The sequence below is a fragment of the Xiphophorus couchianus genome, chromosome 22, assembly GCF_001444195.1.
Source record: "Xiphophorus couchianus chromosome 22, X_couchianus-1.0, whole genome shotgun sequence".
Taxonomy (NCBI): Eukaryota; Metazoa; Chordata; class Actinopteri; order Cyprinodontiformes; family Poeciliidae; genus Xiphophorus; species Xiphophorus couchianus.
In genome coordinates, this window is record NC_040249.1 from 22900392 (window position 1) to 22926595 (window position 26204).

The 26204-nt window shown below is 35.3% G+C and overlaps 2 protein-coding genes across 2 annotated transcripts; one reads left to right on the forward strand and one right to left on the reverse strand.

Annotated features, from left to right (window-relative positions):
- Positions 1 to 551: 551 nt before the first annotated feature.
- On the forward strand, positions 552 to 11205 carry pkd2l1 (polycystic kidney disease 2-like 1). Its single transcript, XM_028006263.1, has 15 exons — positions 552 to 851; positions 1569 to 1682; positions 3835 to 3962; positions 4754 to 5007; positions 6050 to 6274; positions 6913 to 7141; positions 7216 to 7386; positions 8211 to 8392; positions 8793 to 8913; positions 8986 to 9084; positions 9156 to 9277; positions 9369 to 9486; positions 10188 to 10309; positions 10385 to 10481; positions 10832 to 11205. Exons 1-15 carry the CDS (start codon positions 599 to 601, stop codon positions 10880 to 10882), a joined length of 2286 nt encoding a protein of 761 aa, XP_027862064.1. The 5' UTR covers positions 552 to 598; the 3' UTR covers positions 10883 to 11205.
- Positions 11206 to 13140: 1935 nt separating this feature from the next.
- On the reverse strand, positions 13141 to 26161 carry tial1 (TIA1 cytotoxic granule-associated RNA binding protein-like 1). The gene is made up of 12 exons (XM_028006470.1): positions 25820 to 26161; positions 25349 to 25445; positions 24887 to 24985; positions 24689 to 24743; positions 24496 to 24583; positions 21100 to 21175; positions 20747 to 20855; positions 19478 to 19573; positions 19262 to 19346; positions 19032 to 19155; positions 16700 to 16893; positions 13141 to 15496 (listed from the first exon to the last, which is right to left on the reverse strand). The coding sequence occupies exons 1-12, from the start codon at positions 25846 to 25848 to the stop codon at positions 15385 to 15387; spliced, it is 1164 nt and encodes a 387-aa protein (XP_027862271.1). The 5' UTR covers positions 25849 to 26161; the 3' UTR covers positions 13141 to 15384.
- Positions 26162 to 26204: the final 43 nt, after the last annotated feature.

Consider the following 26204-nt stretch of genomic DNA (forward strand, 5'->3'; position numbering starts at 1 on the left):
ACGGACCAAATTATAAAGTTTAGTGGAATGTTTGGTATTTTAAGGACCAAAATGACAATAATTCATAAAGTAACAAAAAATAACAAAATCAGGCAAAATAAAATGTTTCCAAATCAGTTTCTTTCAATGTCAAACTTATGAAACTGACCAAAACTGCAGGTGTGTGTCTGTCTGGTGAGTTATTTGGTTAAAACATGTTTGATTTTCATTCAGTGCAGAAAGTAGCGACACTTCTAATAAAATTACTCATGTAAAAGTAAAAAGTACAGAGTATTAGGAGTTTTTTTTTCAAAAGTTACTAAATGTAACTAGTTACTACACAACTCTGGATATTAAAATCAAATCAAATGTTATTTGTATAGCACATTTCAGCAGCAAGGCATTTCAAAGTGCTTTACCAAACACAGAAACACAAAGCAACATAGAATCAACAATCAAAACGCGACATTAGTTTGAGCTTTACAACAAAAGCTCCTTCTTCATCGATCTGAGGTCATCCCTCCATCATCATCATCATCATCGTCCCTCCGGCAGGTGCTGAAAAGCCGCAACTTGCCGCCCCGCACTCACTTTTTCCGCAAACTGCGAGTCCGGCAGCATGAGGAGACTGAACAACCGGGCCGAGAGCCACCTGACGGGCCGAGCCGAGTCCGAGCTGGACGCCATGACGGACGGAGGCTGGGTGAACCACGGCTACTGCGGCTCCCCTGCGCCGCAGGTCAGCACCATCTACAGCCCCCAGCCGGCCTCCGTGGACCGGGACGACAAACTGGACCGCATCCAGGAGGAACCGGGTAGCTCCGACCAGAGCCCGGTGAAGAAGAGAAGAGGCTGCTGCAGCTTTATCAAAGGTGGGGAAACATTTTAACTCAGTTTTACAGAAAATATATCGACTTCTATCTGCATAATGAGTGTTATCTGGAAAAATGGTGGGAAAGGATTTATTTTATTACCACAGCGTATTAGAGACAGAAAACGGAGACTCAGAAATTTCCCAACATCCTAAGACCTGGACATTTCTGAGTTTCAAAGGTTGAAAAGTAGCTAGAAAAAAAATCTGAAAATTTTAGTTTAATTTCAGACATTTTTTTTACAAAAAAAAACTTGGACATTTCAGTTTCAAAATTGGAAAATGTTTGACTTTTGCGACTCATAAAATTTCCACATTTCAAAAATTTCGACTTTTTGAAACAAAATTTCCAAAGATAGAAAATTGTCAACTTTTGAAACAAGGAAAATGTAAAAAATAAAATAAAATTCTGTGTCTTTCAGGAATATTTCTGAGTTTATTCTCAAAATTTCTGATTCTTTTCTAGCAAAATGTTCTAATTTGTGAAACTCTGAAATGTAAATGTTTTTTTCTATAACATCTTTTAAACTAGTCACAAAATTTTTAATTTTTTCCCCAGCAAATCTGGAGCAAATCTTAGGCTTTTCAAACAGAATTTTCTCTTTTTTTCTTGAACATTTCTGATCTAAAATATCAGAGTTTTCTGGCAGAACTTTACTCATCCGTTTCCCCTTCACACAGTGACTAAAACGCCGTTGTGCATGTGTGTTTCCTGCAGCGTTTTGGGGAACAGCTTGGACCGAAAACACGTCCAACAACAGGGAAAAGTTCATCCGCACCACTCTGAGGGAGCTGATCGTCTACCTGGTGTTCCTGCTGGATGTGTGTCTCTGTAAGTGCTTGGAATTGCTGAACAGGTTTAATGTCCTAGTTAAATCATAAGGGGGAATATTTACCACTGTATGCCTCTGCTGTAGTTTCATCCTAAATGTTTGTTTTTAAATAAATCTAAAGGTGCAGACAATTATTTTAGTAATCAGTTAATCAATAAGTCTATTACTTGATTAATCAGGTACAAAATCGAACATTCTACAGATTTTTTATGTAACCACTTAAGCCTTTTTTAAATTCAAAATCAGAAATGTACATTAAAAGATGTAAATAAAAAATTTTATTCATTTTTTAAAGAAGATAAATATTTTAATGCCTATAGTGGTGGAGGAGTTTTGGCTAAAACATATTTATAAGACAAAATGTTTTTTTGTACAGTTTTGACTTATTTATTTTCAGTTTTGCTAAAATGTCAGAAAATACAAAATATAAGTGTAAGCATGATAACAATTCTTAAAAGATATATACATAAGTGTCAAATTATTAACATTTCTAAACAAAACCTAAATATAAAAAATATAATAAAAAAACGATTTTGAAACATGTGTATATATAAATTAGTGCAGATTTTATTTATTTATTGTTGTTTTTAGTTTAGTAGCAGAATGCACCAAATCTTTCTGTAGAATTCTCTGGAAGTTGAAGGATTTCTCTAAAATGGTTCCCGCAGCATCACAGTTCCTCCACCGTACCTCATCGTCAGCATTTGGTGCTTTGAGCAGACGTATCATTTCTGTGTTTGTTACAGAAAAAAACCTCAATCCTTGTCTCATCTGAGTTTAGCATATAGTATCTAATGGTTGCTATGGTAACTTGATGACGTCAGCCTCAGATTATTTTTTTACTTCTCCGTCTTTCGCCATCATCTTTAGATAAAGTTGAGTTCTGGTTCAATCTACTGAAGCTAACAGAAAAACATCTGTGTCACGCTAAATTAAGAAATTAATTACTAATAAAAATTTTATATGAAGTTTGATTTTATAAAAAACCAAAACAATGCTGTTTTTATTTTGAAACTGTGCCCACAATTATGCTACAAGCAATTATTTCTTTGCATTTTATTATTTCCCAATAAAATAATGTTACTTATACATCTTCCTTTTATTTATGATGTTTTCATTTGTCTTTTTCTTACAGTTTATTTCTATGCAGCAGCTGCCATGTTGTATTATAAGTGCTTGAGGAGTGAAGTGGTATAATACGGTATTTATTTTTACATTTTTCAGAGCAGGATGAACTAATTTTCAGGATTTTACACTTTTTTGTTTTCATCTCATTTGCATAATGAGGCAGAAATGCATAAGGAAAAGTAAAAAAGAAGAGGCCATGTAAAAAGAACAAAGGCAAGGGAAAATGCAAAAGTAAATATACATTTTCTGGTGAAACTGCATGAATAAGAAAAAGGAAAAACAATCTATATACATTTCTTACTGAAAACGCATGTATATGGTAAAGGAAGAGGAAAGTCTACATTTCTGCTTCCATTTTTAATTTTGACAGTTTTGGGCCTCCATATTAATCAGGGTGGCAAATTGTTTTCTCAACTTAGTTGATGTTTTTTGTTTTCTTTTTTTCAAATAATAGTCTAACATTTTGTTGTCTGTTTTTCTTTCTAACTGTTGCTGTTTTTTTAATTTGTCAAATCAACAATAATTCTGCGACTTGAATTAGCATTAGTATGTAGGTTAGCATGTTCAGAGAACATCTGGGATTAAAAAAACGGTAAAAAAAAATAATCAGAGTTTGTCTAAATGTAATGTTACCTCTTTATGGAAGATGATTATATAATTCCCAAGGGTATTTCTGAGTATTTGAGTAAATCTGAGACTAATTGCGGATGGAAACTTCCCTCTCGATGCCGCTCTTGTTGCTCTTTTGTCCAGCTGAGCTTTGGGAGTGAAAGGGAAGCAAATGCTGCTGCTCTCTTGGCTTTTAGCGATAAGAGCATTTAGCTCTTTTTGTGGCTTTGTGTGGGTTGGACTCTCATTGTTTGACGAGGCTGTTTGCCTCCAGCCGACATGCTTTATCCAAACAAATGACCAGGACTAATCTGGATCCTTTTAGCCGCAGCAGCGACCCGAACAAAGCCCGCGGTTTTCTTATCTGGTAGCTAGCCAGGTGTTAACAATGTGATTACGTTGATGTGCTTTCAGTGACCTACGGTATGACCGTCTCCAGCAGCTATTATTTCACCAAAGCCATGACGGATCTGTTCGTGGGCTCGGCCAGCCAAAATGGAGTCACGTTTCAGACCATTGGCAACATGGCCGACTTCTGGGACGTGAGTTTCACGTTTGTTTTTCGAGGTTTTGTTTGCTGATTTAAATGTAAGATGGCGGATCCGGGTTATTGTAAATAGAAGGAAAAAAATAGAAAATTCCTGCCAAAAAACTGAGAAATTTTGAGATTAATACCAAAACTTTTCTAGAAAGATCAAGGATGTTTCTGAGTTTGAAAAGTGAAAAAAATGCTTGAAGAAATTCTTTAAAAAAATCTTAGAAAAATTGCAGAAAAAAAACAAGAAAATATCTGAGCTTCGAAAGTCAAATGTTTGACTTTAGGGAATTTTCTGAGTTTTAAAGGTTGAAAATTTTCAAGAAAAAATATTTGAAATTTTAAAATTGATACAAAAACTTTCTGAAATTTCTTAAATTAAAAACTAAAATTTTTTTTGACTTTTGGACATGTCTGAAATTCAAAAGTCGAAAATGTTCAACTTTTGGAGCTCAGAAATTTCCAAATGTTTTCTAGAATATTTCTGAGAATAGTCTCAACATTTCTGAATTTTTTTCTACCAAAATTTAGATTTCACAGGCCCAGAAATGTCCTTGATTTTATTAATAAAAAAGAAAGAGATTAATATCAAATTTTTTGAATTATTTTCTACCATATTTCTTATTTTTCAAGCTCAGAAATGTCCTTTTTTTTTTTTTTTTTTTTTAGAAAATTTAATCTCAAAGTTAAATTTAGTCCTTTTTTTCTATCTACAGTGGCTCTAATCCGCCGTTGTACAAATGAGAAAATGAGTTAAAGTGAAAATCAGTCTCCGTCTTATTCTCTCTGTAACATCAGTTCGCCCAGGGTCCCTTACTGGACGGGCTTTACTGGACCAAATGGTACAACAACCAGTCCCTGGACAGCGGAGACCAGTCGTTCATCTACTATGAGAACATGCTGCTCGGAGTTCCACGGATGAGGCAGATTAAGATTAAAAACAACTCCTGCAAAGTCCCAGAAGACTTCAAAAATGAGATTGCCGAATGCTTTGACGTCTACAACGAGAAGAAGGAGGACAACCTCAGCTTTGGCCTCATCAACGGCTCTGCGTACGCCGCTTCTCATCTCCTACGAAACAACGGAAACGATGGGGTGGTTTTATGAAGCGACACAGTCAAAGATAAAGAGACGTAATCTGGGTTATTTAGCTTTTCATGGGAAAAAAACAGGGATTCATTCTAAAATGTCCTATTCTCACAATGTTATTAACTTTGCATTCATAAATTTCATAGTTCCAAGGTAAATATTTAATTTTTAAACTAAATATTTAGCTCCATATTTAGTTAGCAACTAAATATTTATATATTTAGCAAGCTAAATCTTTAGCTTGCTCATTAAACATTTAAGCCCTGGGCTAAATATTTAGCTTATAGACTATATATATTTTTCGTAAGCTAACTATTTTGCTTTCTCGCTAAACCTTTATATCTGAGCTAAATATTTAGTTTAACATTTAGTTAACAAGCTAACTATTTTGCTTGCTATCTAGAAATTTAGCTCATAGCTAAATATATTTTACTGTCAAACATTTAGCTTTGAGCTACGTATTTAGCTTACAGACTGTTTAATTAGTGACAACTATTTCACTTGCTAACTAAACATTTAGCTCAGCAAGCTAACATTTGTAGCTAGGAAGCGTACTATTTTGGTTGCTAACTGAATATTTAGCTCTGAAACAAATCCTTAGTTGGTAAACTAAAGATTCAGTTAGCGACCTAGATATTTTTCTTGTTAACTAAACATTTAGTATTTAGTTTGTAAATATTTAGCTCACTAATTAAAATTTTAATTTTAAACGACAACATTTATAAATGTATGAATGAAATGGTGAAATATGACTATGATAGGCTAAACAGCCCAGATTATTGGTGTCACTTTACAAACGGCACCCCATATATAGATCTAGATATATAGCTATATATAGATCTAGATATACAGTATATGTCTAGATATTTATATCTAGATATATATTTCTGAGCTTAAGATATATCTAGATATACAGATATCTAGATATATCTTAAGCTCAGAAATTTGCTTGAGATTTTGAGAGAAGTAAACCATTGAGAGAAGTAAACCTTCCCTTCTCTGTAGGTGGCGCTACCACACAGAGAAAGACATCAAAGGTTCCTCCTACTGGGGCCTCCTGACCACCTACAGCGGCGCCGGGTTCTACCAGGACCTGAGCCGGACCAAGGAGGACAGCGCCAACATCCTGGCAGAACTGATGGACAACCTTTGGCTGGACCGAGGAACCAGGGCGGTTTTCATCGACTTCTCAGCCTACAATGCAAACATCAACATGTTCTGTGTCATCAGGTAAAGTTTTCCAACATTCCAACATTACGAACTTTAAAGGTGATCCATTATGCTTCCTTGAACAGGTTAGGATGGGTCTATGGCCTATACAAAACACATTTATCTGATTTGTTCTGCATAAAGTCTCTCTTGGATGATACTATTCAACAGTACATCTTTGAAAAGCAGAAGTGGAACCTTCTGCACAACAAACAAGAACGCAGAAAGTGGTTTCTGGGTGGTAAGTCAACAGCAATACATCTGCCTTTTCCAGAAGCCACTGTACAGCGCATACAGAGGTAAAACCAAACGTGCTCGACACCATAAACATTAATTTACTCCCAGAAAACGACTGGGTGGTTTTTCTTAAAAGATCTTGGGTTGTTTTTAGAAGCAGGTAAAACCCAAATGAGAGTATGAAAATATGCTAAATGGGATTTTTGCAGATTTTAATGTATTTTAATGAATGTTGCGTCACAAACCTACACAGATTAGAGCAGATTCGCAAAGTGGTTTGTTGTTTCTGATGATCAGAAGGTTTTCTGTGTTTCTGTTCAGCCATTTGGAGGAACAACGGCTGGAATTTCTTTTATTTATTTTGGATTTGGTTGCATACAAACTCGTTTTGGTTCTCTGACCGGCTGGTTTGCGTCTCTCAGGTTGGTGGTGGAGTTCCCAGCGACTGGCGGCGCCGTCCCATCCTACCAGATCAGAACCGTCAAACTGATCCGCTACATCACCCACTGGGACTACTTTGTCCTCGGCTGCGAGTTGGTTTTCTGCGTGTTCATCCTCTACTACGTGGTGGAGGAGATTCTGGAGCTGCGGATACACAAGTTTGCCTATTTCAAAAGCATCTGGAACATCCTGGACATACTGGTCATACTGGTAGGAGAAGGATTCAGGTCCAGATTCAGATCCGCTTTTCGTCCTGAAGGAAGTAACGGCGTTTTTCTCTCCAGCTCGCCATCGTTGCGATTGTCTTCAATGTCTTCCGGACCATCAAAGTGGATAATCTGCTCGGGTCTCTGCTGGAACAGCCGGATTTATACGCTGACTTTGAATTCCTGGCTTTCTGGCAAACCCAGTATAACAACATGAATGCTGTGAATTTGTTCTTCGCCTGGATCAAGGTAAACTTTTCATATTTTTTACCGTTTATTGTTGCACTTTAAAAAGTTTCCAGGCTCCGTAAATCTTTCAGATCGACAAACTCTGATAAAGATTAACAGACGTAATCTGGGTTATTTAGCTTTTCATAAGAGAAAAAATAGGAATTCATTTTAAAATGTCCTATTTTCACAATGTTATTAATTTTTCATTCATAAATTTCATAGATAAAAAGGTAAATATTTAGTTTTTAAACTAAATATTTAGCTCCACATTTAGTTAGCAACTAAATTTATATATATTTAGCAAGCAAAATCTTTAGCTTGCTAAATATGTATTTGGTTTACAAGCTAACTCTGTCGCTTGCTCATATTTTGGTTGCTAACTGGATATTTAGCTCTGAACCAAATCCTTAGTTGGTAAACTAAAATGTAGTTAGCAACCTATTCAAAATAAACATAATATGAATAATCACAAAATAACATTTTTAAATAGTTATGTCATTTAATAAGAGAAAAAGCAATTAGTATCCCAGTGTGAAAACGTTTTCACCCCTAAACCTTGGAGGCGACTGTGAGGCAGTTCACTGCAAAAACACAAAAACGTACCAAGTATTTTTGTCTTAATTTCTCATGTAAATATTTTCTAAATTTACACATAGACTATATCTTGCTGAAACGTTGCAAGATATAGGAGATATACTTTTTCACATGGGGCAAGATTGGTTTGGATAGCAAGCTAGCTATGTTAGCATGACGCCATATTAAAATTAGCCTTTAGCTGTAACTTTTAAGAGTAACAAAGGAAAAAACCATCAAAGACAGAAACCTTTTGTTTTTTTTTGTAGATTTTCAAATACATCAGCTTCAATAAGACGATGACGCAGCTGTCCGCCACGCTGGGCCGATGCGCCAAAGACATCCTGGGCTTCGCCATCATGTTCTTCATCGTCTTCTTCGCCTACGCGCAGCTTGGATACCTGCTGTTTGGAACCGAGGTCGAATCTTTCAGCACATTCGTCAAGTGCATGTAAGTGGTGACAAATATCCAGAGCTGCGTAGTAACTGGTTACATTTACTCTTGAAAAAAATTACTTTTAGGAGTATTTTTATTGTGCTGCACTTTTTACTTTTGCTTGAGTAATTTTGTTTTGAAGTATTTCTACTCTTACTTGAATAGATTTTCAGTATTTTCTACCCACTGAATGAAAAACAAACATGTTTTAACTCAAAGTTCGCCAGACAGACACACACCTGCAGTTTTTATTAAGAACGGCTGCTTTTTATTTTTACTTGAGTAAAAATATGTTGAAGTTGTTCTACTCTTACTTGAGTAATATTTCTGAGTACTTTACCCACTGCTGTAAATATTGTTACCAAACAGACTGTAACTGGAAAAACTAAACCGTCGATTTTCCTTTTTCTTGCAGTTTCACGCAGTTCCGGATAATTCTCGGCGACTTCGATTACGACGCAATCGACCGCGCAAACCGAGTCCTGGGGCCCATTTACTTCGTCACCTACGTGTTTTTTGTTTTCTTTGTCCTGCTGGTAAGAATTTCTGCAACAAATGTTTGATTTTAGGGCTAAATCTGAGCGGTGTTCATGTGTTTTTCCTTCCAGAACATGTTCCTGGCCATCATCAATGACACTTACTCAGAGGTCAAAGAGGAGCTGGCGTCTCAGAAGGACGAGCTGCAGATCACTGACCTCATCAAACAGGTACGGACCAGATGAAATCATCTAATATCCACACAAGGATTACTAACGACACGGATTCCTTAAAACTCCAGAGCTACATGAAGACTTTTATGAAGCTGAAAGTAAAAAAAGAGAAAATATCGGACGTTCAGAAAGCTCTACAGTCTGGATCTGGAGAAATCGAATTCAGGGATTTCAGAGAGACTCTTAAAGAGTAAGAGACAATACGCAGAAAATCATTACATTTTATTATTATTATTATTATTAGACATAAATCCTGTCTAACAGAAGTGTTGAATTTGCAGGATGGGTCACGAAGATAAAGAAATATCTGCGGCTTTCTCGCAGTTTGACCGAGACGGAAACCAGGTTCTGGATGTAGACGAACAAACGAGGATGAAAATCGAACTGGAAGAAAAACGGGTTTGTTTCAAACCAAATCAATCGTCTGTTTTCACAGCGTCCTGGAAAAGTTTATTTCAGAAAATGTAGGGAAAAAATCCAAGTTTTTTTCTGGAAAAAACTAGTTGCTAGAAAAAAAACTCCCAAATTTTGAGTTTAATCTCAGAAAGTTTCTGTAAAAAAAAACCTGGGAATGTGTGAATTTCAGAAGTCAAAAATGTTTGATTTTTAAAATCTGCTGAGCTTGAAAAGTCAAAAACTTGCTGAAAGAAAATCAGAAATTTTGAGATTCATCCCAGGAATTTTCAATTGTGTTTAGGTTTAAAAAGTAAAAATATTTCAACTTTTGGAAATAAACTGACGCAAGTCATAATTTAGAATTTTAAAGTCAGTTTAGTAAATTGTCAGATTTAAAGTCATAATTTAGAATTTTAAAGTCAGTTTAGTAAATTGTCAGATTTAAAGTCATAATTTAGAATTTTAAAGTCAGTTTAGTAAATTGTCAGATTTAAAGTCATAATTTAGAATTTTAAAGTCAGTTTAGTAAATTGTCAGATTTAAAGTCATAATTTTGAGGGTCGAAGTTCCTCTTTGGGTTTTAGTGGCTTTAGACCTTTTCGTTCATCACAACAAATCTCAATAAATATTTTGAAGTTTGTGATTATGGCGTCACAAATGATAAATAAATGAATTATTCTGATTGATTTGTGTGTAAAAATCAGGATGCTCTTAACGCCGAGCTGAACAACTTGGGAAAGAACTACGGAAAAGCGTTTCCGGAGAGTCGTTCGGCCTCAGACGATGAAAAAAGTCGAGGCTTCGTGGCGCAGGAACAGTTCCTCTGGTAAAAACAAATTTATTTAAGAAAAATTAAACGCGACTGATGAAACGGACTAAAAGCAGATTTTGTTCCTGAAAGGCTGAGCAGGCGGGTTCTACAGATGGAAACGTCGATGGCGGCGCTCACATCCAGGACGGACCTGATCATGGAGAAACTAGGATTAACGGGAAACAACGTCAGTATTCAGATTAAACCAGATTAAAATGTTTCTATGCTCTATTGGGGAAAAGTTATTTTCTTTACTTTAAAAGCCTGAAATCTGAAATAAAATTTAGGTTTTGAAAAAGGGATCAAATTTCCTATAGTAAAAAAATATATAACTTTTATTTTCCATAAGTCATGTAACTATGGGAACTCATTTGAAAGAAAAAGCAAAAGTCCAACAGGAAGTCGTTTTTACGATGTTCATTTTTATTATGAGACAAAGTCATAGTTTTGACTTTCAGTCATAATTTTCAGATTTTAAGTCATAAAGTTGTTGATATTTTCCAAATAAAATCTAATTTATTTATCTAATTTTATCAGATTTTCTCCTCCCAGAGTGACCGACCTTCCTCACTGACGTCTCAGATGTGATGAACCTGCTGGAAGCCGCCGCTTCAGCCGCGTCATAGTCGGCGATAATGAAAAATATCAACGCCTGAAAACAAATTGGCGCCAGCAGGTTGTCATGGAAACGTGTAAATACTGTAATAATGATTGCGAATGTATCGCCTACCAGCTATCTGACTGCAGGGGAACGACGGCGCATCAGGGCCAGATGAAGAGGAAGATGAAAAGGAGGAGTAAATTTCATCCAAAAAACTCAGAAATTTTAAGATTTACCTCCAGAATTTTCAAGGTGTTGGAAATTTCAAAAATATTAAATTTTTGTAAATTTTCCATGTTTGAAAAGTCAAAACCTTGTTAGACAATAATAAGTAATTTTAAATTAAATTCAAATTTTCTAGAAAATAAATTAAATTTTGAGATTTATTTCAGAAAACTTGGAAAACAAATCCAAGGTTTTTTTGGGGGGAAAAATGTGCAAATCTGTCAATTTTAAAATTTTGGAAATTTTCTGACTTTGAAAAGTCTAAAACATCACTGAAAAACCCTGAAATTTTGGAATTAAACTCAGAAATTTTCTCAAAATAAATTGGAAAGTTTTGAGATAAAAAAGTCATAAATTTTTTTTATCAGAAATGTTCTGAAAAAAATGTTGAAATGTCTGCGTTTCAAAAGTTTAAAAAATTTCGACTTTTGGAAATTTTTTGAGCTTGAAAAGTCAGAAATCTTCTAGAAAAAACTCCCAAATTTTTAAATGAGAGATTTTCTAGAAAAAACTTGGAAATTTGTTTCAAAAATGTAAAAAAAAAAAAAAAAGTACTTTTGAAATCCTAAGAATTTTTTTAAATCAAAATTTGTTGACTTGAAATTCCCAAATTTCCAGTCAATTTCTGAGATCAATTTCAAAATTTGACTCATTTTGACAGCAATTGACCTTTTTTCCCATCTTCAGCGTCCCCAATGCGTCGTTGTGCAGTAGAGAAGAGACAAAAAGCAGATTAATGTTTAACTGGTTTCAGTGGCACAACCATGTTTCTAAAAACTAAGTACACCCTGTGCTGTAACATCTTACACCACTGGTAGCAGAGAAGCTCCTGCTGGGCTGGTAAATTGTTCTCACTGGAATCCAATCAAACAGATTGGAAGTGACTCAAATCTGACTCCACAAAAACCCGACTTCATCGTTGTGAGATTATTCTGCTGTTAATAAAAATTCCCATCTCTACAAGTTGTGCCAAAAAACATGGAGGGTGTCTTTAGAGTTTCTCCTTCAATCCCTTTTTAACTATCATGCCACTAATGCTAACAGTTAGCATACCGAGGCCTGGAGACAGACATTTCCCACTTTTTTATTTTTTATTTGTCCTGTCTAGCTGTAAATCAATCAGAGTTAATGTCAAAGTGCCAAAAAGAATCTGAACTGTTTTATTTTCACACGTGGAGCGTTACAGTTTTCACAATAATGGACCAATTAATATATATTTAGAAAAAAATTATAAGAATTTGCTCTGGGTTGATTTCAGTCGATTTGGACAAGGAGGTGGAAAAGAGAAAGATGTAAGAAATATTTTTCACATTTGGAAAATGTTCCTTTAACATCCTGGGATCGACCTTATAACCAGTGGTGCTTCCTTTTAGTTTTATGAAGGTGGTCAGACCAGGCCTGTAAAAAATGTAGGCTGGCGAAACTTTAAAAAAAAGAAGATAAAAAATTCAGGCATGGGCTTTGGTCCCCTTTGTCCCCCCTTTTGAAAGCACCACTGCTTATAACTTTCCAGACTAATACTCAGCAACACCTGCTCATTGTTTCACAGAAAATAACTACAAAAGTTGTTTTTTTTAATGGTGTTAAAGCTAATAAATAAACTCAACTTCCCCACTTAATCCATACAGAAGCAGCAGGGGTGTACTTAGTTTCTGTCCCTGTGTAGAGATCAAACTTTTCTCTTCGCTATGATTGAACCACTTGTGTTGCAAAATAAATACCTACACAGTGGTGTTAGTGAAAAAATAAAATGTTTTTACTTCATATTCTAATGTCTAGTGTCGCCTTTTCAGAATGAGCACAAAAGCTCATTATATATTGGATAGTAACTTACTTTGACTAGACCTACGAGGCCTTTAGAAGTGAGCTGCAAAAATATTGTCCTGTAAGTTAAAAATCTTTAGTTTGATTAAATCTGTTAATGTTGCATAAAATGCAGTTTTACAGTGTTTGTGTTTTGCCGTCAGACTTTCTCATAGAAAACATTCATCATGTCTAATAAACGTCCTGAACAACGAGGTACAAATGCTCCTTTATTTGAAGTGACTGAGTTTTCTTTTCTGCTAACTTCAACAGCTCCAAAAAATAATTACATTCACGTCCGAAGCGATTCGTTGGAGCAGCTCAGCCGCTGTGCTGCACACAGGAAATGGCACACACATAAATACGAGGAAAAATTCAACGTTTTCAAAACAAATCGGCCGTTTGACTTTATTAACAAATCAATTAAGGCGTATTCATAAATTATGCTGCTAAAATATTCAAAAAGAATATTCTTCTAGAGGGTGTTAATCAACATTATGTACATTTTATAAAGGTTTACGATTCCTTGAACACTTCAGAACTGAAAAGAACCAAAACATTTCGTTCAGCACAGAAATTAGCTTTTTAAAGGGCACATATCATACAGCAAAGGTTCAATCTACAAAAAATGAAAACAAGAACGCTGCGGTACATTTTTAAAAGGATTTTTGTCAATAAAAATACCTTGGCAACCACACTGCTCTTAAACAGGAAGTGAATACCATATATAGAAGCTGTGATATTCAGTTTTTATGTTTTTACTGGAGAAACTGTTTGGTTTAAAAAGAGGAACATGTTGAATGGATGCGTTTTATTTTCAGTATTATGAAATAAATTAAAGGAATAAAGTAAGAGGACACAACAGAGTTTATAGCCAGGATAAGACGGATCGTCGCTAAGGTGGACATGGTTGTTTGTGAGCAGAAAGTTTACCCAGAAATTAAAAACCTTTTTTCTTTTTCCAGATGTTATTTGTCCACAAAATGTTTACTGATTTCTGCAGGTTGAATTAAATCCCCAAAAGTTCCTCATGCATGTTTAGCCCTGATAATTAGCTTCAACGTTGAGCATCAAAACCAAACAAATGAGTTGGACTGCAAATCAGTATTTATTCCTCTTATCCAGCACTTTTAGGTCTAAAGAACTTGGTTTACAAATAACAAACCTGGAGATAAACTTCTAGAGTTTGACTGGCGTGTCTCAACGCATCGTAGTAAAAGATGGAGATTTTATGTGGAAAAAGTGAGGCTTACACAATCACTGTACATTTATTCTAGTTAGAATCACATCAGCTGGCAAAAATATGTGGTCTATATTTTGTTTTTGTGGTGAATTACAGAAAGAGCAGATAAATCTAAATTTTTATAATGTAAATTAATTAATCTTCCTGGTGAAAATGCTGATATATGCCTTTTAAATTCTGACACACCATGCCGAAAAGCACAAGTAAAACCCAAAACAGCAGGATTCAAGTAATTGCCTTATTGTAATTTGACTAGAAATGAAAATGTTTTAAAAGAACAAAAATAAATAAATCTTGCTAAAATTTGTAAGCATCAAATGAAAATTCAATAAATCCTGCTGCCAACCAGAAATCAACATTTAAAAAGAGAGAGCTCCTCTGACCAAACTGCTTCAAAATGAGCAGAAAGCCTGTCACCTCTACCAAGTTTTAAGCTTATTTACACAGGGACTATAAAGGTGCAGCCTTTTCCAGATTCAACAGCATAAATTCAAACTCGGCTGCATTATCATCCAAAATAAAACCATCAACATCTGAAAACGACAAGCCCTCCACTGCAAAAGATGAAAATAAACTCCTTTAAAAAGATGGCGTTCTTAGGATTTCTTTGTACACAAACTTTATTCAGGAAAACAAAAATCCCACTTATATTTCTGACATATTTTAAAGAGCAACACGAAGCAGCCGAATAATAATCTTCAATAACGATTGATTTATGCAAAACTGCGTCGAAACCCGGCATGAAAAGGAAAAACTAAAGTTTGTTCTGTTTTAGAAAAACATCCCTATTAGTAAATTCACTAAAATATATTTCTAAAAACATTTCAGGACTGGGAGGGAGGATCATTTAACATTCATGCTGCTAAATTCATCACATTCCCAAAGTGTTTTGAAATGTCAAGTTTTGGATTTAAAAACAGCAAAATTAGTAACTATAAGATGTTTTTCTGTTTGGATTTCAAACGTTTAAACTTTTGGTTTATCCTTCGATATTCAGGCCAGGTTAGCTGCTTTGGTTTTCCTTTTCTAAAACATCAAAATTGTAAATAATCACCATATTAACAAAATCTGAGTCAGGAGGAGAGTGATTTATAAAACCGGTTGTTAACGACCAAACTCTGTATAAATACGACTCCTGTTCTCTCGTTTCTGTCCAGAAGAAAAGTGCCGTTTTGTTTCTGTTTTTTCCCTTGGTGGCGTGTTCGGGTCGGAAACGTCTCACTGCATCTGGTAGCCGGCCATGTTGAAATTCCCCACGTTGGAAACGACGGTGTCGGGAGGCGTCGGGGCCGAGGCGTAGCCGCCCATCCAGGCTGTCGACTGCGACTGCCTGCAGGCCGAGCAGATCAGCAAATATTTACTCAAACATTTCAGTTTCAACAGTGAAATACGGATTTTACTAAAAGTTTAGCAGAGTTCAAAATGTCTGGGGGAAGAAAACGGTTTTAAACTGATTATACAAAGTTTGTTCACTTCATATACGTCTTGCATAACTTCTGACTTTTTAAAAAAAGACATGTAAAACAATACAAAAGTAGGAAACAATAAAAGAACAAACTTTTAACTTTACCTGTCGCAATCAGCAATAAATCAATTAATTGCTTGATAAATTAAAACAAGTGCAATAATTTTCGTTTGCTTCATTTATCGTTTTTCTCCTTCTACCAAAAACTGGATGATAAAACTTTTCATTCTGATGCTTTGGTCTCAAATAAATTCAGTTTAACAATGTTTAAAACCCCCAGATTGTTATATTTACTCTAGAGATGCACAGATATGAACATTTGGCCCAATATCAATATCCAATATTAATATTTCCACTATGTCTATAATCTATATTTACTGATATTATATGGATTTCACTGCCATTTTAACACCTTTGGGGAAAAGAATAACCAGACATGGATAAAAAATAACTACTGGTCGTTCATATCGGCCCAATTTCATTCATCGGACCGATTCCGATTGGTTAAAAAAATGACTGATCTTGTTCCATACTGATATTGGTGCCGATACTTTGTCATCCCTAATTTACTCCTTCTTTCCTACCTTTGGTCAATGAACGCCGCATCAATTAATTGGAAAATATAATTAAATTCAGTTACAATTTGCAGTTTAATTACATGAATCACATTTGTTAATGTGACTGGTGTAATAAAAAAAACATTAAAAATGGGAACATTTCTCAAACAACAATACCGTTGTATAAAAAAAGCAATAAACAGTTTTTTATTGTAATTTTTATGATGATAATAGTACCACAAAATATTGTGATAAAATTTTAATTGAATTTAATCAATCTTGAAGAATTTTAAGCACCCTGACTAATTGTGTTTAAATTGTAAGAGCTTTAAAAAAATGAACAGAAAAAAAGCCTGGAAATTAAAAAGAAAATCTTCAAAATTAAATTTGTATTTCATGTTGATCTGAACTTTAAAAATAATTCCGCAGTAGGAACTCCATATATGGTGAAGTGTTGTCAGGGATTCTTCTTAAAGAGACGGCGTCCTAATGGAAGAGGAAGTGAACTCACTCGGCTCCGTATCCCTGCTGGCTCCATGTCTGTCCGTACATGTTGTAGGAGGGAACCTGCCAGCCGTTGGCCATGTACTGGCCGTACTGCTGCTGCTGCTGCTGCTGCTGCTGCTGCTGCTGCTGCTGCTGCTGCTGCTGCTGCTGCGGGTCTCCGTACACCTGGCTCCACTGGCCCCACTGGCTGTAATCCACCTGACACAGGTACAAAACACAATTCATCAGATTAACAATCTGATTAAATAAAACCATTTTTTTTTAAAAAGATGGCTCATTCTGAAGATTTTTTATCGAACCATTACTAAAAGAAGAAAATAAACACCTTATGTTCTAAAATCCGATAATGTAACATCCATTTAGGACGAACCTGCAGCTAAAAAGTACAAAATGTGAAAAGTTCAACCTTTTCTGCTTAACAGGGCTGATCGATTGATTACTTTCTAGATTAACTGATTAATACCTAAATAGCAAAAGTTGCTTAATAATAGGGAGATTTTTTGTATTTTTACAGTATTTTAACTGGGTGAAGCTAAAACTGCTAAAACTTGAAGGAGTTCTGGGTCGAACATATTCACAGACAAAAAAGTTTGTGTTTTTTTTAAACACAAATGTCTATTTTTTTGTACAGCTTTGGCTTAATTACTCCCCTAAATGCGTTTTATTTTTCACCAAACTGCCTTTTTTCTGTGAGCCTGTGTACTCCAGGTAACAATTACCAAATTAGACGATTATTTTAATAATCAATTAATCACAATTAATCGTTTCGGCCCTACACTCAAGCCTTTTTATACATTTGAAGTACATTAAAAGATGCAAACAAACAAATACTTTGATTCCTTATTTGATAAGAAAAACATTTTACTGGCTAAGATGCAACATAGCGTTGCTTCAGTAAATGGAACTGGGTGAAGATAAAACTGCCATTTGATCAGTTTTGGCAAAAACATTTACAGACAACGATGTTTTTATCTTAAATACAAAACAAATATACAGTTTGTACAACTTTACTGCCCTGAATATGTTGTCATTTCACCAAATGGCCTCTTTTTTCCATCTACTCCAGTTAACGATTAATCGATTACTAAATTAGTTCAATTATTTTGATAATCGATTAATCATGATTAATTGTTTCAGTTCTAGTGATTAATACTTCTAAAAGACTTCACAAAAATAGAAATGACATGAAAAACCAGAAACTGATTGGAAATCTGTGTCAGATTTTGTTATTTATTAAATAAATCAAACTGGTCAAAGTTTTACAGTGACCATGTGTCGTAGTTGGGAGGCAGAAACACAAACAACACTTGAGCTGAATCTCTTGCCAAGATCCTGAATCCACAGTCTGTCTGCCACACATTGACTAATTTGTTTGGCACAAATAAAACAATGACATCTGTAAAAAAATGAAAACAAAAATCTCTGATGCAGCAGTAACTTCTGGACAGACGCCAAATTTTGCTTCAAACATCATTTTCTCAGGTACTTTTAAAACAACTGTGTGAAAATAGACACTCATTGTTACTGGATTCATCACCAGGAAATGTTAAATGTAGAAAAATATAGTATTTATACCTCTTGGTCTAAATAAACCACAAACTTAAATATATTTTATTGGGATTTTAAGTGATAAAGCAACACAAAGTACCACATACCTGTGACATGGAAGAAAAACACACGGTTCTCTAGCTTTCTAGCAAAGATTCTCGACTGTGTTTAGCAGTGGACTTTGAGTAGACCATTTTAACCCTGAAAGTGGTATAATATATAAAATCTTAACTCCTACTTTTTTATTATTTTATTTCAACTTATAGATTGAACTCTGTAGTTCAGTCTTTTAATGCGATTGGATAGGAAAGTTTTAGACAAGCATATATCCTTACAGACAAATGTGTTTTTATCTTAAATGAAAAATGTAGACAATTTTTGTACAGTTGTGACTTAATTACTGCTCTGAGTGTGATATTTTTCCAGAAAATTGCCTTTTTTAGAGTCTGTATATTTTAATGATTAATCGTTGATTGTGATTTCAGCAATCGATTAATCACGATTAATTTGATTAATTATTTTACCCCTATCCAAAATACTCCTAAAAAACATCTAAAAAGGTTTAACTTATTTCGTTTCTTCATGTTTTTATATGTCTGGGTTTTCTAAGATTTGACACAAACATATAATTTGACCTAAACGACTTCAGAGCAGCTCTGGCTTTAAGTTTAGGGTTGTTACTTTTTTACAGGACTGTCCTGTATTTTCATATTAGCCCTTCCAGCCTCTCTGACGATGCCGCCATGTTCAGTTTAGGTTTCGCCTGTTTTCCGTCATGTAACACCAACCTGCTGCGAGCTTTTTGCCATGTCAGGAGACTCTTTGCCCCAGTAGCACTTCACCATCTGTCCCTCAATGACTGTCCCGTTTACAGAGACGATGGCGTGCGCAGCGCTGTCATGGGTGGAGAACCTTCAACACAAAAAGAACAAAACGAATCAGAACACAGGCCGTGTTACTGCCAACATGCTACTGTTGACATCTAGAGGCGAAACGCTGCCATGAGCTCTAATAATACCTGATGAAGGAATATCCTTTCTCTGGAAATACCCTGACCTCCATGATTTGACCAAATGGTGAAAATGTCTGTCGGATCAGATGTTCTGGAAGAACCACAGAGGAGAAAAAAAATGTCATTCTGGTTGATTCTTCCAGTCAGGCAACTGGTAAGACACCTATAATTATAGAGTGACGACATGGTGGAACAATGGCCTCCAGAGAATGTGGCACTCGCCTGTGAGACCCGACTGGATCCCGCCGCAGTACACCGTGCAGTTCTGTGGACTCGACTGATTCACCACGTCATCAAACCTCAGCTGCTTTGAGCCGTCTGACAAAAAACAAAACAAAAACAACAACAGATTTTAAAACAAAACCAATCCATGAAGAGATCACTGTTTTAACGCTGAAGGTGCATCCTCAGAGCAGGAATCAAGGCTGAATCAGATTATCAGGTTACCATGGAAACGGCCCTGGTTGAAAGGCTGGTTTTCCCACTTTTGTTCGATTGACGACCAAAGTTGCAACATTTGTTACATTTTCAGCTGCTAAGATTCAAACAAACCAATCCTTTTGAAAAACCTGTTCCCCTCCTCACCTGTGGGGGCGCTGCACCAAGAACCACTGAAGGAAACGAGACAAAACCACTGGAAAAGACACTGAGTGCAACTTCCTTCTTCGCAAAATGTAAACTAAAATGGAGTAGCTTCAGATTTTAGTGTTTGAGGGATTTGTGTTTTGGCTTTAGTAAAAGACCACGAGTCATTTCTCCTGCTAGCATGTTTGTTTTAGTAGCATTTACCCAGAATGCCCTGCGCTGTAGACCATGTCCTGCTTGTGGAGCGCTCTCCGGTCTCTTAGTGTTCACATATGCATTCAAACCAAACCAGAGTTCAGATTTTAGAGTTCGATTAGGATTCAGACCTCCCCAAAAGAACCGGACTCTCTAGACAAGTTTTCTAGAGAACTTTTTTAAAATCTTAAATGCAAAATGTTTACTTTTTTAAAACAATTTTGGTATAATTACTTCTCTGAATGTGTCATTCTTCTAGAAATCTGCCTCTTTATGATTAATCAGTTACTAAAATAGTTGTTGATTATTTGAATAACTGATTAATCGTGATTAATCGTTTCAGCTCTATGGTAGATTACAGGGTTGTAATCCCAGATTGCAGATTCCCCATCCTCTCTATCGAAGCAACAGACAGACATCTGTGTTGGCAACATTTGTTGAAAGTTTGTTGCATTTTTAACGGAGTTTGTTGTGAATATGAAAGAGTTTTAAAGTGTGAGACTCAATAAATGCTGTCATTGCATTTTAGGCAATTCAATGTTTATATTCTTATTAAAAACTCACAAATAAAAGAAGCCTAAGTGGTTAAATTAAAAAATTCTGTTGAATGTGGAAAAAACAAAAATCATATTAATTGATTAATTGTAGAATAATTGATTAAAATAATGGCAGTAAGTGTCTTTAAATGAATAATTTCCTGTCAATACTCACTGTCCTGAGCACTTTTTGGGGCCGGAGGTTTACGCGTCGCCCAGTTTGTCCTGATCTGCCGCCCTCCGAGCCACTGACCCGCCATGTGAGAGATCGCATTTTCTGCATCCTGAAAGCCAAACAGAGGAACAGCGGCGCTCTTCAGAAACAACAACAACAACAAAAAAACTACAGAAATTACAGTTTTCAATTCTGCAAAACTTAAAAACTGGCATTGGCAATGAGGAAACTGTGGTGTGTGATGTTTAGTGGCACGGCTGGCTATCATTTCATCTATTCTGAGCATTTTAAAAAGGTAGAATAATAAAGGAAAAACATAACCTTCGGTCTGTGTTCCTGTACTGAAGCCTTACCAGTTTGTTGTAGAAGGACACAAATCCATACCCTTTTGATTTGCCAGTTGTAATGTCCTTCACGACACGAGCATCTCTGAGGGGAAAACGAGGAAAAAAAATGAAATCAGCAAAATTTAGAAAGAAAATCTTCAGTAAAAAAAAAAAGGAACCACGCAAACACACAGTTTAACTCCTCTACTCTGACCTACAGTGGGTTAAAATAGCTAACATGACCTATGGCTGACTTCTTCAAAACAAACATGAACAAATACATGCAGCCTACAGTATACTTTAAATTATTTCACCACATTTTGGCTCAATCCTAGAGATTAAATTGACAGATTACCATGCATTCCTAAAATCTGCTGTAACTGCTATTCCTACAGACATAAATGTAGATATATATATATAAATATATATGAAATATCAGAAGAAAAAAGGAATTAAATGGCATACGTGGCCTGTTAACAGATTTCTGTATTTTTCCTGGTCAATTCTTTACCACCATTATGCCGTTTGGACTTTGGGCAGCTGTAAATTTTGAGAAATTGACATTTTCAGAAAATTTTAGAAGAGGATCATTGATCTACAAACAACACTACACAAATCCAAAAATGAGACAATTTAAGCAAAGCTGTCGAGGTTAAAAAAGTAATAAAAAAATAAAATACACGGTTTTATCTGCAAATAAAGACATGTGGGAATTTAAAAAATTTATAGAGGAAGAAAAAAAACTACATCTGAGTCTCCAGAGTGCACAGCTCCTTGCTGTTAGCCTTCAAGCTGCTGTCCAATCCTATGAGCATTTCTGTAAAATAACCAAAGGGCTATTAAAACTTCACTGTGAAGAAGTACTTTAAAGGCAGTTCAGGTTCACACACAAAGCTTGCACGTTGCTCTGAAGCGCTCGGTTCACTTACCGCGCTCTACATGACGATAAAATGCAGGAACTGGTTAAATGCACAAACCGTAAAACACACAACCCACATGACTGCTTAAATCTGTTAGAGTGGTTAGAACCACACACTGCTCTGCAAAAGTCTTCCTTCACCCTGAGCATCTTAAATCCGTCATTTGATAAATATTACATTTATTCTGGTTTTGAGGGAATTATGTGATAGAAAACCACAAATTAATGCACAATTTATGCAGCTTTTAACATTAATAACAAAGGAATCCTTCATTTGTCTGCAAAAAGAGCCTCCACACATCATGATGCTGCCACCACCGTGTTTCAACATGGAGTTTGGGTGCAGTAGGAATTTTTCTGCCAAAATTGTTTATTAAAGTTTCACCTTCTGTCACGCGTTTCCAAACTTTTCTTCTTATGGTTTTTAATAATGCTGTTCTTCCCACCTGAGCTGTGGCTTTCTGTTGCTCCTCCAGAGTTAGCTTAGATCTCATTTCTCTGCTCCTTTAATGTTCAACCCTCCACGCAAAATCATCTGATTCACAATTTTTGTTTTGCAATAATTAATAATTGTGACTTTATTTTAATTTCTTCTGCATAACATGATTGAAATCATTGGATAAAAGTAATGCCAACTCTCACCTGCAGGTGGCAGTATTTATTATGTCTACTGCAGTCTGGGGTCAAACTTTGACATGCAAGGAGTTCTGCGTTGAAAATATTTACAAAGATTTTCATCTAAATTGGATGATGTATATATTTTTGACTTAATTCCTGCTTTAAATATGTAGATTTTTTTCAGTAAATGGCTAATTTTAGAGTTTGTAAACTCCAGTTAGTGATAAATCGATTAATAAATTTGTCGATTATTTCAATAATCGATTAACCCGATTAGTTGTTTCAGCCCCAACATGGCAACCAAAACTCACAAGTTTACACAAGTAAAATATAAACAAACTACCTTTGATATGGTCATTATTTCATTTAAGCTTCTTGAATACATTTATCTTTTTTAATTTAAAAATGTGTCAGTGTTTGCTGAAACCAAGCGATTTAGTTTCTTTAAAGAATAAAACTATTCATGTGTCCAATCTGTCTTTTCATCCTGTTTTATTCTATATGCACAAGAAAAAATATCACAAAATTCTTTGAAAATATTTCTAAAGTAATATAAAAAAATACATAAGTTTATAAAAGACAATCGTGAAATCCTGGAGAGACTGATTGTTCTGTAATAAACCTTTGACCTTTGCAGAACAGCTGGGTTTATATTTAAAACAAATTACACACAGATGGACTTTATTGATTATGTTACTTCTGAAGGTAATTGGTTATTTCTAAAATATTTTTAAAATAATTTATCATTTTCCTCTCACTTCTGAATTATGTGGTAATTCTAGTTGATTTATCAAAAATCTAAATCCCAATAAAATATATTGAAATTTGAAGCTAAAGGATGATAAAATATAAAAAAGGTTTGAGGGAATAAAAACTTTTACAAAGTACTGTATGTAAGATCATATTTAAAATAAAAACATGTGTTAGTACCAGTAACCATGTCTACATGAAGACACTTACTCTTATTTAAGCAACCAAAATCCAATTTTGTATGTTCTATGGGAGTACTTATAATGCCAAAATTGACAATAATTAAATAAATATGAAAGTAAATAATTGTGAAAATAAAATACATTTAAAATATAGAGCAGAAATAGCATTTCTTGCCTCAAAATTCAGCAGCATCAGGTTATGTAGGTTCACAGAAAAGTTCCAAAAGTGTTCATTTATTTATACAAATATTTATTCATTTTCAATTTACTTATTTCTTCAGTTATTTAGTAATTTTTAATTTTATTTTGTCACTAAATTATTTTCTTGTCAATTTTGGCCGGATCAGTCCTCCGTACAAAGCATACGTAAAACGTCACACAGCAGCGAAGTCACTGCATGTTCTGTATGGAAGGCTGTTTGGATGCGTAGTCAGAACTGAAGCGGTGGGATTGTGATGTGATGAACTTCTCTGACACAGATTTCTTTTAAAATCTTATAATTATCATTTTCAGTCATTGTTTACTTCCATTTATCCCTCTTCTGTTTTCTTCCAGTGCAGAGCTACGACGCATGCCTCCGTTTCAGACCGGATATGTATCTGATTAATTTATTTATTTTCCGGTTGAAAAAGATCAGAATTGGGCCGATCAGATTGCCATGAAAACGTCAGATATCGGTCACATTTGCCTGCTGTGAGAACGAAGCCTCAGTGGGCATCTGTTTGCCGACACCGGATCTTCATCTTCTCAGAAAATGTTCTTACTTGTGAGCATTTTGTTGAATCAAATCCCCAGTTGGGTGCATGTAAACATGGTCACAGTTGGTGTTAGGCTTACAGAGCAGCTTCACAAAGCTAATTTCTACCCAACTTTTAACAGATCAAATGCTAAAACTAAGGAGCTCCACTTTAAACACGCATTTCATTATAATTATGTTTTAAAAAATGAACTTACGAGATTGCCCCGAAAGGTGAAAATGCAGCCCTGACATCATCAGTAGTAATCTCTGGATTCAAATCACCCACAAAAACATGATAGTGATCTGAGAAAAAGCAAAAACAGAAGCAAATACTTTACATCATCTTAAAAATTCTAAATAATTATTCATCTAATTTTAAAACAATGATGAAAATAATGATAAATTTACTGGAGGTGTCTTTCTTCTGGCTACTAGGGGTGGTTGCCCAGTTGACTTTGACTTCCTAAAAGCAAAAGAATAATTGAACCTCATTAAAGCTGCAAAAAAGATTAAACCCCCCCAAAAAACGACCATACACAAGAATCAAAATAAACTTTATTTAGATGAGTTGCCCATTTCATTTTATTTTAATACTCTTCCTCTCACCTTTCCTAGTATCTTCCTGCCATTCATGGCTGCCAGGGCTGCAGCTGCATCTCTGCGCTCGTAGAACTCCACAAAGCAATATGGGTCATTGCTTGTGTGCTGCGGAAAAATGACGCAAAGCAAAATAAATACCATCAAAGAGTTCATTTATTCAAATGACTCAAATAAAAACTCAATTATTTAAATCCACTGTAAACACACAGTAATATTTCAAGTGTTTATTTAAAAGGCTGGCAATTCAGGGTGCAGCATCCATGCATGTTCATGGAAAGTTTACTGGAAGGAAAAAGTGTGACTGGAACAACAGACAAGCAACAGACATAATCACAGCCTTATATGTAAGAAATAAACCACGACACACTAAAGCAATCTGTAGGAGTTTAAGTTATTTTTTAATAAATGAACATTTTCGTGATGTTTTCATTTATCTGAAAAGACCAGCAGCCAAACCAGGATCTTTACCTCTGTGATCATCTTGCAGCTTTTGCAGGGTCCTATCTGGGTGAAGAGCTGTAAAATCAAGATCTCTGTAACATCCCTGGACAGGTTTCCCACATACCTAAAGGAGTGGATAAAATGTTAAAACAGTTTAGTCCAAATACAGCCGGACTGTGTGATTCAAATTAACAATACAACGTCTTAATTCTGTCGCTTTGAACTTCTTCAGGTGAGGTTTTGGAGTGTAATTGTGACGTTATCCGCATAAAATCCAAGGCCTAACGCCAAAAACGGCTAACAGAAAGAGTTTACCATCAATACGTTCATCAAATTATTATTTAATTATTAATAATCTCATTTAAACCTCGTGAATGAAGCTCCAGAGGCTGATTTTTGTTTAGTAATCGATGGTTGAGGAGCTAAGTTATCCACCGGTTTGATGTTAGCAAACGCTGCGAAATAAACCGCGAATATTGAACACTTAAAACTACTTACAGGGTTTTTGGGTAGCTTTCGTCGTCCATGGCCAATATCGACTAAGATCTACTCAGAAATATTCGCTGATAGGCAGATTAATAACTAAAGACAATCCCTGAAAACAACAACTCGTCAACTAGCTCAGAAGCTAGCTAACTGTGCTCATGGCTTACGTCACGCTACGACTTCCGGGTTATCCGTCGTAGTAAAAGCAGAGGTTTGTTTCAATTTTAGCTGTAAAAATGTGTTTTCTTAGGACATGTTCTGTTTCTGTCTGTATTTACTGAGACTTTTACAAATAAGACAGCAAATTCAGAGGATCGGATAAACTTAGCTGTTTTTTAAGCAAAGTAACTTCCGTAAGAGGCCTCAACCTCGGAGTGTGACGCAAGGGAGCGCTTGT